The 17338-nt window shown below is 32.4% G+C and overlaps 1 protein-coding gene across 3 annotated transcripts in view; it reads left to right on the top strand.

Annotated features, from left to right (window-relative positions):
* LOC130636600 (uncharacterized) overlaps positions 1-17338 on the top strand; it is a 56508-nt gene that overhangs the window by 31435 nt on the left and 7735 nt on the right. For 2 of the 3 annotated variants that reach the window (XM_057446375.1, XM_057446377.1), the window contains 6 exons: positions 3045-3966; positions 4204-4228; positions 4380-4630; positions 8874-11718; positions 12159-12184; positions 12622-16819. In XM_057446375.1, coding sequence (XP_057302358.1) covers positions 3048-3966; positions 4204-4228; positions 4380-4630; positions 8874-11718; positions 12159-12184; positions 12622-14210 — 5655 coding nt within the window. In that variant the 5' untranslated portion in view covers positions 3045-3047 and the 3' untranslated portion in view covers positions 14211-16819. The remainder of the gene's footprint in view (positions 1-3044; positions 3967-4203; positions 4229-4379; positions 4631-8873; positions 11719-12158; positions 12185-12621; positions 16820-17338) is intronic. The other variant, XM_057446374.1, reaches the window with a different exon arrangement.

The following is a 17338-nucleotide window of genomic DNA, read 5'->3' as shown; positions in this document are numbered from 1 at the left end:
CAATAACTTTCATTACTTGATCAACCAACTTCAAACCTCTATAGTTACCCCTTTCTAATGCATCACCCTTGCCCTTGAAACAATTCACTATTACACTCGACTGCCACTCACTCGCAATAGCACCATCCTTTTTAATCTGATTAGAAAGACTTGTAATAAGCTTAACTCCAATATATCCAGATGCTTTTACCATCTCTGCAACAATATCTGATACTCCTGCAGCCTTGCCAATCTGCAATTTCCTAATAGCCTCCACTACCCATTCTGTCTTGATCTGCATAGCTGGCCCTTCTACAACATCATCATCAGACAAATTATCCTCATCCCAATCAAACTCAGTATTAAGTAACCTCTGATAATAATTCTTCCAAGCTACCCTTTTCTCCTCCTCTGTGCTAGCCAAAACACCTTCATTATTATGTATACACTTCTCGCCTATAACATCTTGATTAGTCTTCTTCATTTGCTTTGCTATCTTGAATACCTCATTGCGCTGGTCTTCCCTTCTTAACACATCTGTAAATCTGTTTCTCTCTGCTTCTGATTTTGCCTTATACACTGCTGTACGAGCACGACGCTTAGCTTCTAAGTAAATATTTTTGCTACCACCTGACTTCCACTCTTTCTAAAGTTTCCTCTTTTCCTTTATACACTGTTCAACCTAATTATTCCACCACCAGGTCTGTCTATGTCTAGCTGGTCCTTTTGTCCACCCACAGATATCATCAAAAGCTTCTAAAAGACAATTCTTCAAATTAGTCCAAGTACTTTCAACATTGTCACTATCACATTGACCATTGTGGGCTAACTGCTGAACTTTTGCACTAAATTGTCTTGCTACAATCTCTTCCTTCAGCTTCCAGACTTTACGACGGGGCCTATACTTTCCCTTGGCTTCTTTAACACTCTTCAAGATAATATCACAAACCAGCAACCTATGCTGGGAAACACACTCTTCCCCCGATATAACTTTCAAGTCCTTCACCACTTTCTTGTCTGACTTTCTAACCAGGAAGTAATCTATCTGTGTCATACAGCCACCTGACTCTTATGTTATCAGCCTACTCTGTCTCTTACTGAATGATGTGTTGCAAAGCACCATGTCCGTTGCCATTCCAAACTCAAGCAATCTCCCCCCTTCCTTTTTTTCTGCTCCCAAATCCATAGCCTCCATGCACACCTCTATAACCTTCAGATGACTTCCCAACATGACCATTAAAGTCGCCATGACAAGTTCAGTGTCTCCAAACTTTGATGTGACTGCTATTAACGCATCATAAAACTTATCTTTATCTTCCTCACTGAGTCCACACTGTGGAGCATAAACTGACAAAAAAGTGACAATCCTATTACCTATCAAAAATGTTATCACTATAATGCGACTATTAACACGCATAACATCTATTACTTTTTCTACCCACTTCTCTGCAACGAATATGCCAATTCCTCCATATCCATCACTATTACCAATCCAAAAAAGCTTATACCTGCCCTCCTACCTTCCACAAATCTCACTGAAGCTCCTCTTAACCTGACTTCCTGAACACAACACATCAACAGATCTACGTTCTAATCCTATAATAATAATTAATTATCTTGATTAAAATTTCTCGATTGAGAGGAAAGTTGAGAGCATTTTAACACGCAATGACAGGAAAGTTCTGCACATAATTACAAATAAATTCCGACTTACAAGAGTTTTCTTTGTCAATTTTATGTCATTTTTTCTCGTCATACCAGGAGGATAAATTTGCAGAAGTATTTTTACTTTTTCGCACTATAAAAATTACAAATTTATAAATGCCAAGACCTCTCTCCTGAATGTCTGAATTACAATAAATGCTTTTCTGGCTGAGCAATATCAATTCATCTTACATGGAAATCAATGTTCTTTCTTATTATTTACAGTACAAAAGAACCAAATTATATATAAAAAAAGGTAAAATGAAATAGATAAAAGAGACTGTGATAAAACATACGCTTATAAACTTATTCTATTTATTCAGATTGCTCACCCAGTTTAAATTATTGTAACCTTGGGTGAGCGATTTGTTGCTGGGGTGTTATTTTCTTATTGATAGGCCTGTAAATGTCTCGATAAATTTCATATTACGTAGTAAAAAGAATTTGAACTAAATGACAGGATTTTGCTTAGTGTCTTTGAAAATTTTGTTCACTGTTTAATGAAATAACTAAATGTGTGAATGTCAATAAAGCCTGCATTATGAAATTTTGTATAAAAAAACCCAAACCCAGAAGCCACAACAAGTATCACCGACACAGGATACACTTTGTGTCACCTGAAAAGTGTAAGCTAAGAACTGCATTAACAAGAAAGCTCACCCACATAGTATTCCTGAGAACTGAAAGCTGTTGTTTTACAATTCAGTTACTGAACCCAGATGATTATTCTGCAAAATGATAAAATGTTGGCTATTTCTGCTATAACGGAGTAACAACAGGTTCTAACCCATGTTTTTATTTCAGTTAAAGTTGCGGGAAAGTTATCTTTTGATAAATATTTTACACCCAAAACGATGTGTTACTGTTAGCACTTCACTGGATTTGCAACATACCGTATATATGTACTAAAGTGCTCCACATGGATGTACGGTATGGTTTAAAACAATTAATCTGACACTCATGAGTGACGTTGTGCAAATACCAATGAATTCCTTGGCTGAAAGATTTAAGGACGCAAACCCATGGATTTTTCCACAGGTTATGGACTTGTCAATACAATACTCAACTTTCCATCAATTAGACAAAGATGGTAGCTGCAAGTTGCTATAGGTGACTTTCCATGGGTGTTCACAGGCTAGTGGCTAGTGTTAATAAATTGGGAATTATGGTTGTTCAATCTTTAAATATAATGTGTAAAATAATGCGCATTAAGTAATCTGTGGATCATAGTGTTTGAATAATCTGTAAACGAATATGTTTAACAAGTGTAGTAAAGTATTTCTTTTAGAATCTACGACATATTTGTTAGCTTCTAAAGAATTAAGTACATTATTTTCTTCAAATGTTTATCTTTATTTTAGAAGATGCATGACATCAATTCCAGATTAATTTGTGCTGTTGATGTGTTTGCTGATATTTTGAGCAAACTGTTGGAAACATTTGTCATTGATCACAAAGATTCAGCTACAAAAACCCCAAATGTTGCTTTAGCAAACATACTACGTCAAAATAAAAGTCTAGATAAAAAATTGTTGGCGTCCTTTAAGCATCCAGATAATAAAGAAAAAATATATGATGTTACTTCTCCCTCTACTCCATTCAAAGTACGTATCGATATTTCATCATTGGACATATCATTGCAATATAAAATTTTAACCAGTGTAGAGGGATTTTTAACCAATCAGGAGAAGTCAATTCAGTGTAAGGACCCAGCTCATCAACCTTGCTGTAATAAATGTTTTCATCAGTGCAATTGTCCTAAGAAATGCAAAAATGTTAATCATCCATGTACAAATTGCAGAAATACACAAAGAGATTGCAAGGGGAAATCTGGATGCTGTCATGTATGTGAAAAATGTAGAAAGTGCACAATGATACTACCGGCTGAAAATCAGTGCTCAACTTATAAACTGAAAAAATCTGTAGACATGATAATGAACCTTAGAAATTTAGTTGCTCATATGACTGACAAAGATTGTGAGAATTTTGAAAATTCTAAACAGCCATTTTCAAACTTCTCTGATTATAAAGATTGGAAATCATTCTCTGATTTTATAATCAATGTGATTTTTAAGGATATTATTACGTTTATGCAAAACTTTAAAAATCCATTACCCTTGGAAGAATGTGACAAATTTGAAAAAGCATTACTCAAAACGTTACATGACCCTGACGTGAAAGAGCTCTTGCATGAACATGATGTAAAAATTAGTAAGATGGAGAAACGTATGTCTTGTACAGAAGCAAAGGTTGAAATATTATGGAATGATAAAATCCAAACTGGTAGGTCTATTTCCTTGTGTTATTGAGTCGCACCTAGTTGATTCGGTTAAACGGATTGTCCCTTGTATAATGAAGGTTAACTACTTAAAAAGGAAAATGACAATTGTTTTAACATATCCAGCAATCTTACTTTGTTTAAAAAATGATATGCAAAGTGATTTAAATAAGAGACAGGTTTTTTTAATCAAAGTAATTATATTGGATAATAAAAGTTTTCCAATATTAATTTTTCCACAGGTGATGAACATGTGGAAAGATTAGAGTAAGTGTGTGCATAATTTTTTTGGTTTTGTGGTTGTGTTATGAAAAAGCGAACAGTTTACGTTATTGTTTATCTTTAAAATCTTGTTTAAAAATTATTTAAAACACACGTTAACCTCATTGATTAACAAGCTTTTCTTATTGTGGCTTAGATTTAAAAGACTGGATGGTAATGCGTGTCTTCTGAAACTTCCTGTACAATTGAATATTACTCACGTTTCAGTTAGTGAGAATAAGGGTGACTGGAAAGAACTTGAAGATCATTCATTTGAATTTGATGACCTTCATCTTTTTGTCAAGATGAAATTTAAGGATTCTAATAGTTACAGATTTAAGGTGATTGGTGATAGAATGGATTTAGACCCACAAAATGAAGAATTCTACAGTGAAGATGTTATGTATGGTAAGTTGTTATTTTATCAAAAAATGCTGCCAAACAATAATAATCACATTAAAAGGAATAAGTTAATCATCAGAATAAATCAAATTTTATGTGAAATAGTTCTACATGTGGCTTTCGATGTACAATTTTAATACTAATTCAATTTAATTGCAAATATGCTAAGTCAAAAATTATTTGAACAATCTGTTAGATGTAGGTACTCTTGATATGTTATATTAAGGCTTTTATTATAAACATAGCATATCTTTTCATTTTCCAGAAAACACAGACAGTACAGTTTACGAAACAATGCGCATGGCTTTTTAAAACAACATTTAGATTTAACTAAACCTATTTTTTAAATATCAAATATAATATAATCTTAAAAAATGTGCATAAATATGATAATTCGACTTTAGAACAACAATGTGTATGTTATTAAAAAAATTATTCTGAAGATTCTTTCCATGTCTCATTCACTCAGTAACCTTATCAAGCGCCTCAATATTGTCAAACCAATTTGCTTAAAACCATAAAAAGGTTTCAAGATTTCTCCTTGATTATGAAATGCCATAGCAGGCTGTATATAAAAAAGAAAAGATCAGTAATTAACACATTTTTATCACCAGAACAAGAGCTTACATAAAACAATTTTTGTTTCTTCAGTTATGGGATGTTACCTCCAGGCAGGCAATACATTTAATGTCATACAAAACTGTATCTGTTTCATCATTCCCTTAATTATGTAGCACCTTATCTCCTTGACATTGTGGAAGTTTTGAGGCGTAATGTGTTTTTTAATCAGAGTCGCACGTTGGTATGTTGGATTTTTTCCATTTTCGGACACACCGTTACTCCTGCTTTATCGTCATCAATGCCTAGTGTCTAGTTATCTGTCGTTTTTTTCTGATTTGTCATCTCCCATCGTTGTCTTGTCAGTTATATGATTATTATCTGATTTATCCCTCTACACTGTGATCTCTCTCTTTTTTCCCCACTGCCATGCTGCTTCTTGTCATATTTTGATTTAGCCTCAGCAGATGCTTTCATGGTATGTTTAGCAACAATATCTCAGGCTTGTTGAATAGAGGTTTTCCACTAGTCAGTGAAGTATTGTTTTGTATATCCATTGCTTTCTTCTATGTTGAGCGTGCAATACTTGCTCTATAAACATTAAAAATAAAGGAAAAAACCAGTTGGCACACAGATTACACTGTTTTTTGCGAAAAATAGATAAGAATCACAATTCGTATGGTTTATTACATAGTTTTTTTGTTTAACTCGCCACCTCTATCGTGATAAATTCTTTTTGGAAGCCACTGTTTAGTACGGAATCATAAATATTTTTTCTGCATCTGCTTTTGCTGAATTGTTTTTTACGGCATAGGATTTAGCAGAGAAATCAACAAATAATATTTAGAAAAGCCTTTACAATTGCTAGCCTTATCTTTTAAACTCCTACATTTCTTGGTAAGAAGTTTCACATCCCTGGTTATTAAAACCTTTTTTTTTAGTTTGGTCACCATTGGTATTAGATTGTTACAAAATTGGACAAGTTTCCAGAAAAATCGCTTATTTCGGAACATTTAAACCTCAATAATTCTCTAACCATTCGTCCCAAAAAATGTTCCTATACATTTTCTTGAGCAATGTTGGAGGCGTACTTGATAGAAGTTACAGTGAAATAAATTTTCGAAAAACCTTTTTTGATATAAACGCTAAAAAATCATTTGTTGTGCAGTGCTAAAGCCAACATCATTCCTAAAGCCTCCCGTATCTTCGCTTGTTTTTCTGCCTAAGTGAATTTTTGCGCTGACTTATGAACTAGTCTCTTATAATAATATGGTAATACATCTCTCTGTCTGTAATACCCAAAGTAGATATGTTCATTTCCATTTGTAGAAAATATCTCTTATTCGTTAACGTTGTTGACGATATATAACACGACTTCAATAGATTAGACTGACGTTAATATTATTAAACAATATTAAACACATGTAATTTGGAAAAGAGTGGGAATAACTGACATTTTTTGCCACATGGATAACTAGGAACCACCTGAGATTCAAATTTATCCAATTTCCTAACGTTAAATAAACCCACATGTTTCAGAACAGCGTGTTTATGACCCCATCAAGAATACTGTGATTCCCCAAACAGTGTTACTAACACAATAATAATGGCATTATGTTACTTGCAAAGTTCTGACTGTGAATATTTATTGTTATCGCATTGTGTTATGCTTTATAGTGGCGTCACGGGAAAGGTTTCTTTTAAGACAAACTTAAGTGTGTCATGTTTGATACTATTTGGGGGAGGGGAGAATCTTGGGCCTAGATTTATAGGCCTAAAATATCCAGTATATTTATGGTTAGAATAAAGTATTTAATCATGTATTCTTGATGTGATCAGCCTGGCAATTCTAAATCCATTGACTGATCCAGGTTTGAGGAACTTTTTCAATGTAGCTCCAGGTGGGTTCTAGTTCCTTCACACATAAATAATACCCAATATTTGAACCTGTTTCTAAGCTATTTATAATTAATATTTATAAGTACAAAGGCCAAGTAGTGGCTTCACGAATAGCGAATTCATCCACAAACAAAGCAAACAAAATATTAAAAATAGTGTAGAGTCTGGAACGATGACCAAAATAATTATGTGACCATGTACTTATAAAGAACATAAATTAGGATTTAATGATGTTTTATTGACGTCATAATCCTGATCATAATTGACACAATTTTGGTCTTAGGTTATCCCTAGCTGCTCATGTAGGAGAAAAGACTAATTAATTTCTCATTAAATTATTATAGAACTTTTGCTCATGTATTTATTTTTAAAAATTATGTGTGCTTTCTCCCTTTGTATGCATTTAATTGACACTTTTGTATCATTTCATTGTGCCATTTGTTTTGTTTTATTTCTAACTTTTCACTACCTAAACCAGAGAAGGGGAGGGGTGAAAAATAAGTGAAGTGGGTAAGATTGAAATAGATTAATGCTATGGTCTGGCCCTGGGACCATGTTAATGTCATTAACAAATATTTCTAAATGTCCACCTTTCTAAACCGATATCCCTACAGGCCATAAAGCCTGAATATAATAATTTGATGTGGCTGTTTGTGATTGAAGAAAATGTTTTATGTCTCTTGTGTTTAAAAAAAAATAACCTATTTTTTGATGTTTTTATTAGTTTGATGTCAATACCCACTGTAATTATTGTAGACAAAGCCATTGCATTGCTCTCACTACTTTAAAGCGAAATATCTTGTATAAATAACTATCACCATCTTTCTCGTTAGTAACTAGTGCAACCTGGGGCTAAAATGTTTAAAATTCCCAAGAGCTTGGTTGATCAGTTAATGAAAGTACTGAATTTAGTTATGGTGAAAGGTTTTGAGTTTTTAAAATTGCCATTTATGTGGGTATTGAAATTACTGACTTGTTTTAATGAAATGGTTTATTTTTTGTAAAAGCTTTCATGCCAAAATGGTCTTGCGTTTCTGTTTACCTTTCATTAGAATTAATATCACGGGGGTGATGCCCTGACAAAGTTTTCCGAATAAAGGTTTTATTTATTGGTTTGCAGCTGTTGATATGCAACTGTTATAGAAATGAAAAAATCGACAACATGTGTTGTGCACCATCTTTTTTTTTACTTTGTTGTACATTCGACTCAAATAACAACTGTTGTGGGAATGTTGTGTGTCTCTGTTGCTTAACTTTATATGAATACCAAGCCTAAGGCACTTTAATTGGTGAAATTTATTTTGCGCCCAAATATCTTATACTATATCGCATAATTAATTTTCTGCACTCCTTAGTAGTGATATATTAAAAAATTTACACATAAAAGTATTACATGTGTTTCAAAATTAAAGGTTTACAAAATTTTAACTGTTGTTTTTATGCCAATGTTGGATTTCACATCAAACTGATATTATTGTGGTTGTTAATGATCTGTAATTCCATAACTAATTTTGTGCGTAAAAAACTTTTAATTGTATCATTTTTATTCTATTTTTCTGCAATCCAATCTTGATGCAACCTCTAAAATTTTCTGCGCACCTGAATGCATAAACATATCAGCGGTTCTGTGCATAAATTTCATGGGTTAAGGTATTTCTTCTAAAATACTACAAAAGTAACTTGATAATCAGAACTGTCTTCTATCTTTATTGCCAGTTATCAAGCTGGTCACAGAACTCTGAAAGTTGTCGTTGTTGTGTTCTTTACCAACTTTACAATTGTTGTTATTTAGACCCAGATGCCTGTGACCATCGAAGCTCGGCTTTAAATATTGGATTGATGTGCCATGCGAATGGGCTTCCTACCAATGTGGTTTCGATCATAAGCGAATTGGAAGACTTGGAATTTTTTTGTTCAAAGAAAGTAAAATTTACCGTCCATGGACAAAAGAAAGTAATAACCCTAGAAACATGGTTTGATATTTGTGGCGACTTTGTAAATCGCAACTTTGAAAACCCGTATAAAGAGCATATTAAATTGCCAGTTGATTGTGTTAAAGATACACAAATTGGTCGGTTCGCAGACGTAATTACAAACTGGTGTTCAAGCAAAGTCAAATGTGATGTTGCTAGTTTGGTATTGACAGATTATGACAGCTACAAACATGCAGAATTTTTAGGATACGATCTATCTGAAGTTAAAAAAAAACTTTGTTTAACTGCAAAAAGCCGTGAATGCAACAACCGAATTTTGGTTTATGAACCTTCTTTGCATGTATTTCTTAATATTCGCGTGTTGGAACAAGCGGATATTTCACATATTAATCAGGCTTTGTCAGTCTGTAATGATGATATAAAGATGCATGCGATGATCCATAGGGAAATCATAGTTGACAGTAATGTCGTTTACATTGGGTTGATTGTAATCCCAGATTCACTTTTTCAAGCACTTTCACAAGAAGAGAATAAACTTTTGTGTGGTCCCTGTTTCGAGTTAATACTTTCGGACAGCGTTATGAATAATTTGACGTCTTTTAAAGAATGGGAGAAGAACAGCCTGCAAAAATTTATAAAAGAATTAAAAAAAGCACATGATTTAAAAAGAAAACCAAAGAAGTTGGAAGATACTATAAAGTCATATTTTAATCGCACTATTGGCTTTATGGCTACTGCTGAAGTATTTCTTCCTTCTTTAAGAAAGATGGAAATGCCTTCTCTGTCTTGTAAAACTGGCGTTCAAGTTAAGACGGTGTTCTTAACACGTGAACAACAAGAGATAATGTGGTTGGCGGAAAACAAGTTAATATTGACTGGCTCGTTTGGTTCCGGCAAGAGTATAATTGGTCAATTAAAACTGAAGCAGCTCTATGAAAAAGCAGAAGGTGTTGTGAAGATCTATTATGTGTGTTGTGAATCTCAGTGCTTGTTTCAAACAACAGTTCAGGAAATAGCTGAACAAACTTGCTTAAAGGTTAAAAAGGCAAATGCTCAGATTATAGCAAGAAACCTGCTTCAGCTGAAACAAGAAATGGGTCTTGATGTAAGTGTGAATTTGTCAAGAGTAATGAAATTGATATATAAGAGAAACAAGAATATATTGGTGCACTTTGTGTTTGATGAATACGATGCTGAAAATTTGGACCACAATGAAGCTAGCGAAATCAAAAATGTAATAACAGATCAATCATATCCAAGAATTGAAGAGTCAGTTGTCATTTTGATCACACAAAGTATGGAAAAGCACCGAGAGTACATAAAGGTTAACCAGAATGGCAAAGAGAGGAGGCAAGCCCATGTTAAATATCAGTTTGAGAAAACTGGTATGAAAACATTTTATTTACCAACGACAATGAGGACCACAACGCGAATTAATGATCTCATAAAAGTGTGTGTTAAGCACTTTGAAGGGAACCCAAGCGTTTTTAACCACCCAGAGTTCTTAGGCAAGAGAGATCCTGGACGTAGAAGTACCCCAAAGCTTGTTTTCAGCAATAATCCAATCAATGATAATACAGCCAATAAAGTTTCGGCCGCTAGATATTATGAAAATAATCCTGCCACATCTATACCCAAAATTTCGATAAGTTCAAAAGCGGGAAGAGAAACGCCTGCTTCTTTGGACGTTAATAGTGCGACAAGAAATCCTGTAATAAATGCACCATCTGCATACTCCTTACCACAAGTAAAAGACAGAGGGGATGATTTCGATGCACAATTAGAAACAACAGGGAAACAAACACCACATTTAATGGATACAAGGCTTGATAATAGTAGTAGTGTGCCTAAAGAAGCAACAGAAGTACCACCCCCCAAAAAATTAATTCAAGGGTCAGTGAATCTAGATGTTGCCTTTAAATTATCTAATGCGAATCAGGTTAAGTCAGGAGAAAAGACAAAGACAGAATTTAAATTTAATGGGACACACCAAGTTGGTCATAATATAGTTGGGGAATGGCCTATCTTAGTTAGTATTCATAATAGTTTTAATGATTTCTACTCTCATGGTGACATCGCTAGCCATTACAGCCTTTGCCTGTCACAGATTGCAGAGGAAGTTATTGATGATACTGAGGAACTGGTGGTATTGTCTTGTGATCGTGAATCTGCAATAATGGTAAAAAATGCATTTGGTCTTATAAAGAAGGAAAGCATTTGTTACACACCTGCTTTCCATTCAAAAGATCAAGCTCAATCTAAAAAAGATATTCTAAAACGTTACAGATCAAGAAACTGTATCCTTATAACTGACTTTGTTGGGTTTATGGGGATGGAGGCTGAAAGATTATGGGTTTTTGTGGATAAATATGATCACTTTTTAAAGCAACATCTTGTGGAATCACTAGGAAGGTGTACAAGTGAATTGGTTGTTTTTGAATATGACAATCCGAAAAAAGAAAAACCTAATGACGATATTGAGAAGATACTACAGGACTGGGATCAGCTTGTGAAAAAAATTACAGTAGAAGTAATAAAAGGACAAGTCACCCAGCAACTATTTGTGGAATTTTCACATGATAAAAGTTATGGTCTTAATGTGATGTCACCTGTGTACAAGATGGAGATTGATAAATTAAAAAAAATGAAAGATGAAAGTAACCACAGTACTGATCATAAAGCTGTAATGGACACAATTAAAAGGTATTTATATTCAGACTTTTTCTGATGTTTGAAGGTGAAAATCAAATTCTTGTACAGCAGTCTTTACAAATTTAATTTGCAAGACACTAATCTCATCACACTGGAAAGAATAAGTGTATAAGTGAATAAGCGCATCAAAAGCATCACAAATTTATGAATACATGCTTATCATATTATTATAATGTTTTTATCCTTAACTTGTATTTGTGTCATCCTTTGTCTTCACATATATTGCACTTTTTCCCCTTAAAAAGTGAGCTATAACTATAGGAATATCAAAACAAAAAATAAAAGTTTGAACATTCAAAAACTTTCAGCTGAATTTTTAGCTGAAAATTTTTTAGCTGGAAAAAGACCGAAATGTCATAAAAATCAAGATTGAGTTTTGAGTGGACACTCTGACTACTGTGTCACATTCTAAATGTTTTTCTTTATTTTAGCAATGCCCACGATCCATATTTCACAAGTGAGTTGATTTATTGTATTTTCTTTCTTTAATGTACAAAAGAAAAAAAATTTGAAAAAATTGTTAATAGTTGCCTTTTTCTGCAAAATCAAACTGTATTTATTTCATTGCAAATTGTTAATGGATGTTCTGTTTCATCCATATTTTTACCATCAATTCAATCCCTGAACCCTATTTTGGCTAGTCTTATAACGAACCAACAAGCCACTCATCCAAAATTAATATTTAGGACGTCATATATTTCTTTAATCATTGCGATAAAAGTTTTTGTTTCATTTTTTATTTAGCAATTTTAAAATAATAAGGCAGATTAGAAAAAGAAGGCTATTTATTTTAGTGGAGTACCCAAATCATAGATAATATTTGATGGTAGAATTATACGATAGGTAAAAATTCATGACTGAATGCCAACTTTAATATATTCTGTATCATTTCAGCGGGGATCAAAGATATGTTTAATCAAAGTGTCAAAGCTAGTAACGAAAAAGTATCAGATTATTCTCTGGAAGGATTTGCATTTGAAGATAGTGGTATCATGTTGCCTTTCGAATCACGCAACGAAATAAATGGGTCATTAAATTATCGCAGGATGATATTACAAGATCGATTTCATGTTAAAATTGAGGTAGGAAATTTCAGAGTGTTGTTAAAGGGAAGCGTTGAAAACACGGAAAGGATGAAGGAGTGGTTTAGGTTGTACTTCGAGCTTAAAAAAAGTGGAGAGTTAAACAATCCAGAAACTTTTGAAAGTTTGTTTTTTGGTGATTACTTTGAAAATGTTACGGAGGATGACGAAATAGCCTGGAGTTGCATCTCATTTGTTCCTACTTACCTCTTTGGCAAAATTATTGGAAAGCGAGGAGAGAATATCAGAAGAATATCTCGACAGTTTCAAGCAGAGATTGTGGCCGATAAAGAAGTTGGAAAAATTTTTGTTTCAGGTAGTTCAACAGCAAAGAGAAATATCAATTTTTACTTCCAATTCCTAATGTTTAAAAAAAATTATGTTAATTCGTTATTTTGGTCTGATCAAAAAATCGTGGTTGTAGGGTTACCTTCCCATGACTCTGTTAAATTAATTCGAAGAAGGTCTTGCAAAGATTGTGAACGCAATTGTGAAATTTTGGCACAAATTGAACTGACAGAATCGGATTTAAATATAGATAATATTCCCAGTCTCAAAGAGGTATTTTCTAAAGTTGTTAATGACATGCAAATTCAGCTACGTAAGAACGAAACAACTGCTTGTGAGCTAATGGTTCATCATGGGCATATCCATATTCGAAATTGTCAACCAGGATCTAAAAAGGTTATAGACATGATCTCCAATGGAAAACTACATTTTAAAAATTTTTCCCAATCCTCTTACAATTTTAATGAACTACCATATGAAAATCCTTACAAGGATATTGTGAGATATGACATATCTGTGTTTACATCTAATCAATCATATGAAATGCGATACAAAGTGTTTTTGGCGCTAAAGGATGGTAATGTTTCGTTTATAACTTATGAGGAAGCAGGGATATTACCTGCTAAATTTTATCCATACAGAGTAGGGCCAGGCTATTTGTGTACTCCCCCTCAAAATGTCCGTAGAATAGATATTGTTGACCCTACCACAAACACATCAACTCGACTGAATTTTCAAATATTTCAACACAACATTGTTCCAGAAAATGAAATACAGGAAAATATTACAAAGTTGAAGAGTTTCTATGAAAGTCTGTCTATAAAGAGTAATACTCTATATCTTGACATTGGAACTCCTCCTGAGGGGTATTTGTTGACTTATGTTCGAAGATGTGAACGAAAGACATTCAAATTATCCAACATAACATTGCTGCGTACATCTAGAGAGGAGATTGAAGTACGAGATGGTTTGAATTATGAGGGAGAAATCGAGAATGACATTTTCCTAACATCGAAACTTATCCAGGGAAACGATATTGTGTTACAATCAGCAGAAATTGGATTGCAAGAAATTTTGACTCATAGTAAAAAACTTATGCATAATTTGGAATGATATATTCTTTATCCTTTCTCTTTCACCATAATATGTTTCTTTTAGATTGTTTCCACTCCATTTCATTTGTTTTCACTCCTTCAGAAAATTTAATTTCTAATCTTGATTTGCTAGTAATAGATGTTAATGCTTCTGGTATTTAGATACTCTTTGTGCTAATAATGTTTTAAATTAAAATCACGAGGCTGGGGATATACTTATTATACACATTACTTTTCTTCGTTGTCAGCCTTTTAAGCGTATGCTTAAGAAGCAGGGAGATTTTTTACAGTATGCTGATTATAACAAGAAATTTGGGTCTGATGAAAATGCATTGTGGTCTTGTTTTGTGTGGAAAATTTTACTGTAAATAATTTAAGAAAAGTGAGATATTTTGCCAAAGTATATTTCTGAATTAATGCTTTACAACGTTGCTGAAAGGTTACTAAATGGCTTTTTGATGACATTGATCAAAGAATGATTCAGACGAATAGCGTTATATTAAAGTTAATAATATTTGTACTTTCTTGAATCTCTTCTTTTAGTGTTACTAACATTAAATCCTTTATCACTTTTTTATAAACCTTATGGAGTTATTGTGTTATTATTTTTTAAGGTTTTTTTGACAAAATTATGTGTATTCTTTTAATTCATTGTTTACTTTTAAAATGCTTTGATTTTTAGATGTTGATTTAGATTAAGTCAATGTGTAAAATATTTTACATTTGCGAATATATAAATTTTAAGGAATTCATAGTATATTAATTGTTATATAAGAAATAAATTTTAAATGTGCTATAGCTTTTTTAGAGTTGTTTTGTTCTCTAATCGCAAATTTGTTGTACACTGGACAAGAAAATGTATTTATATTGCTCATGTGTTAATGAAAATTGAAATAAAAAGTCAAAAAATTGTGATTATTTGAAAGACCGATTGTAGCAAATTTCACTCAAATTCTAGAAATTAAGTCTTAACAAAATATCTTGGTAGAATTAAGTTGCACAAATATATCCATAGGATTATTTTTCTTAAAAGTATAATTGCTTTACGTAAAGTTAATTATTTTTGTAATTCTTTGAATTTCTTGTTTTAGTGTCACAATTTTTTATGCATTTTTGAGGGTAGAATTGTTTTAAAATTTTATTTACCAAACTGTAAAATTGATTGGGTAAGCGTTACATGTATACCTTTAATTTACTGTGAAATTTGTAAATTTTTTGCTTTTTTATGTGGATTTAGACTAAGTCTGTGTGTAAAAGATTTTACAATTAAAAATGTAAATTTTAGAAAGTCATAGCATGTTAATTATTAAATTATTTTGCTTTTCAGCATGTACACTAAAATTTATTTCAACGAATGTTGCACGGTGGTCAAAAGTATATTCTAAAATTACACATGCCAATAAAAATTGGAATAAAATGTTAGGGCTTTTTATCTTTTTATGTGAAGTTAATTGAAGCCCAGGTTTTGGAAAATTTCACCCGAATTCTATAAATTTAATGCTCACAGCAGTCATTTTGAGAAGGATTCGAATTATCCATGTTTGTGAAATATGTCTAGCTAGAATGTCAATTTGGGAAAATTAATCTTCGCGAAATATGTAGGAATCACTTGTTCGCTAAAATTAACTTCGCGAAAGTTTTAAAACAAAATGATTCTTTCATTTTTCTTCTCTGGTTTTTCTGGGCCATTTCAATTAAAGGCTACCTTATCTTAATAAATAGGCTTGAGAGACATTAAATTGCGAAACAAACCTTAAAATGGTTCATTTATGAAATATCTTGACATCACTGATTCACGAAAATTAATCTTTGAAAAATAAATTTTTTGGACCATTTTCGCGAAAATTAATCAACTTAAGGTATTTATTTTAACAGTTTGTCTAAATTATATACTGCAACACAACTACAATTTTCTGTTACAAGTTTTTTACTGGTACCGCGAATGACATTTTTTGCTATTGATGGAGTTGTTTCAATGTGTTCATAATGTTGATGCAGATCAGGATACATAACTTCTTGATTTAGTTAATAATCGGTGGAAAATCCACAGGAATAGACCCATCGCAGCAAAGTCATTTAAAATTATCTTATTTGTTATTTGCAGCTTTAAGTTTTTGTGTGTGGTTAGCACGACCTGCTTTTGGTCAACAAGCAAAATATGGTTATTATTATTAAGAAGGGATATTTTTAGCAGTCTGAAGAAACAATTAAAAAATCACCTAAAAAATCACCTTTTTGTATGTTGTAATCATTTACTCTGGTCTAGTCATATACTGTATCAAGTTGGAAGTTAAAAATACAATTTTATATTTATATTACTTGTGTTCTAGTTAAAAATAAATTTTCCTGTTCCTGTGCCAATCAAGTATCTGTTAGTTGATCCATTTAGAAGTAATTCGATATGCTGAACACGAATCTACGTAAACAAAACAGTATTCCTTTTTCTGCTGATACAATTTTGTAACTGCAAAAGTACCATAAATACTGGTTACATTGATTGGTTTTTTTAGTATAACCCTCATTTCACTCGGTAAAAAGTTCCGTTAAAGTTACTGAAATACACGTACATGACATGGTTAATGGTCTTGGTAAAATAAAGATTCGTGACATTTCGTAGTACTTTCTAATGTAAGTATACTTTAACATAATTTTGTAATCCTTTTTGAAAGATTTTAAAAACTAAAACATCACGCAAAAAATAGTTAAAACATCATACAGATATAGTTAAAACATCATACAGAAAAAAAATTTACCTACCCTATTAGCAGACACTCAATTGTTCAGCATATTGCAGCTTAGTACGATTTTAGAGAGCATGTTGTGACTAGTTCTGACACGATGAATAAATTTAATCCTTATTTTAGTGTTTTTCAAATTTTTTTTAATGGTATTAGACCCTATCACCCTTAGAGTTGCAGGCAATAAGTGTTTGTTTACCATTCTTGTTTAAGCATTTTTAATACCTGGATTATATTACCCTCATAACTTGTAAAGAGTGGTTTATGGAATTAGAAATAAAAATTAAATAAAATAATATTATTTGCATGTAATCCCACCTCTTATTCTTGTAAGCATGGTTATATAAAAAAGCTAATACAATAAGAAAATGTTTCATTACGCATTTCGATTTATCTAGGGAAAAGAGCT

Source organism: Hydractinia symbiolongicarpus, chromosome 3, assembly GCF_029227915.1.
Source record: "Hydractinia symbiolongicarpus strain clone_291-10 chromosome 3, HSymV2.1, whole genome shotgun sequence".
In the NCBI taxonomy this organism is placed as follows: Eukaryota; Metazoa; Cnidaria; class Hydrozoa; order Anthoathecata; family Hydractiniidae; genus Hydractinia; species Hydractinia symbiolongicarpus.
This window is presented reverse-complemented; position numbering and strand designations above follow the sequence as displayed.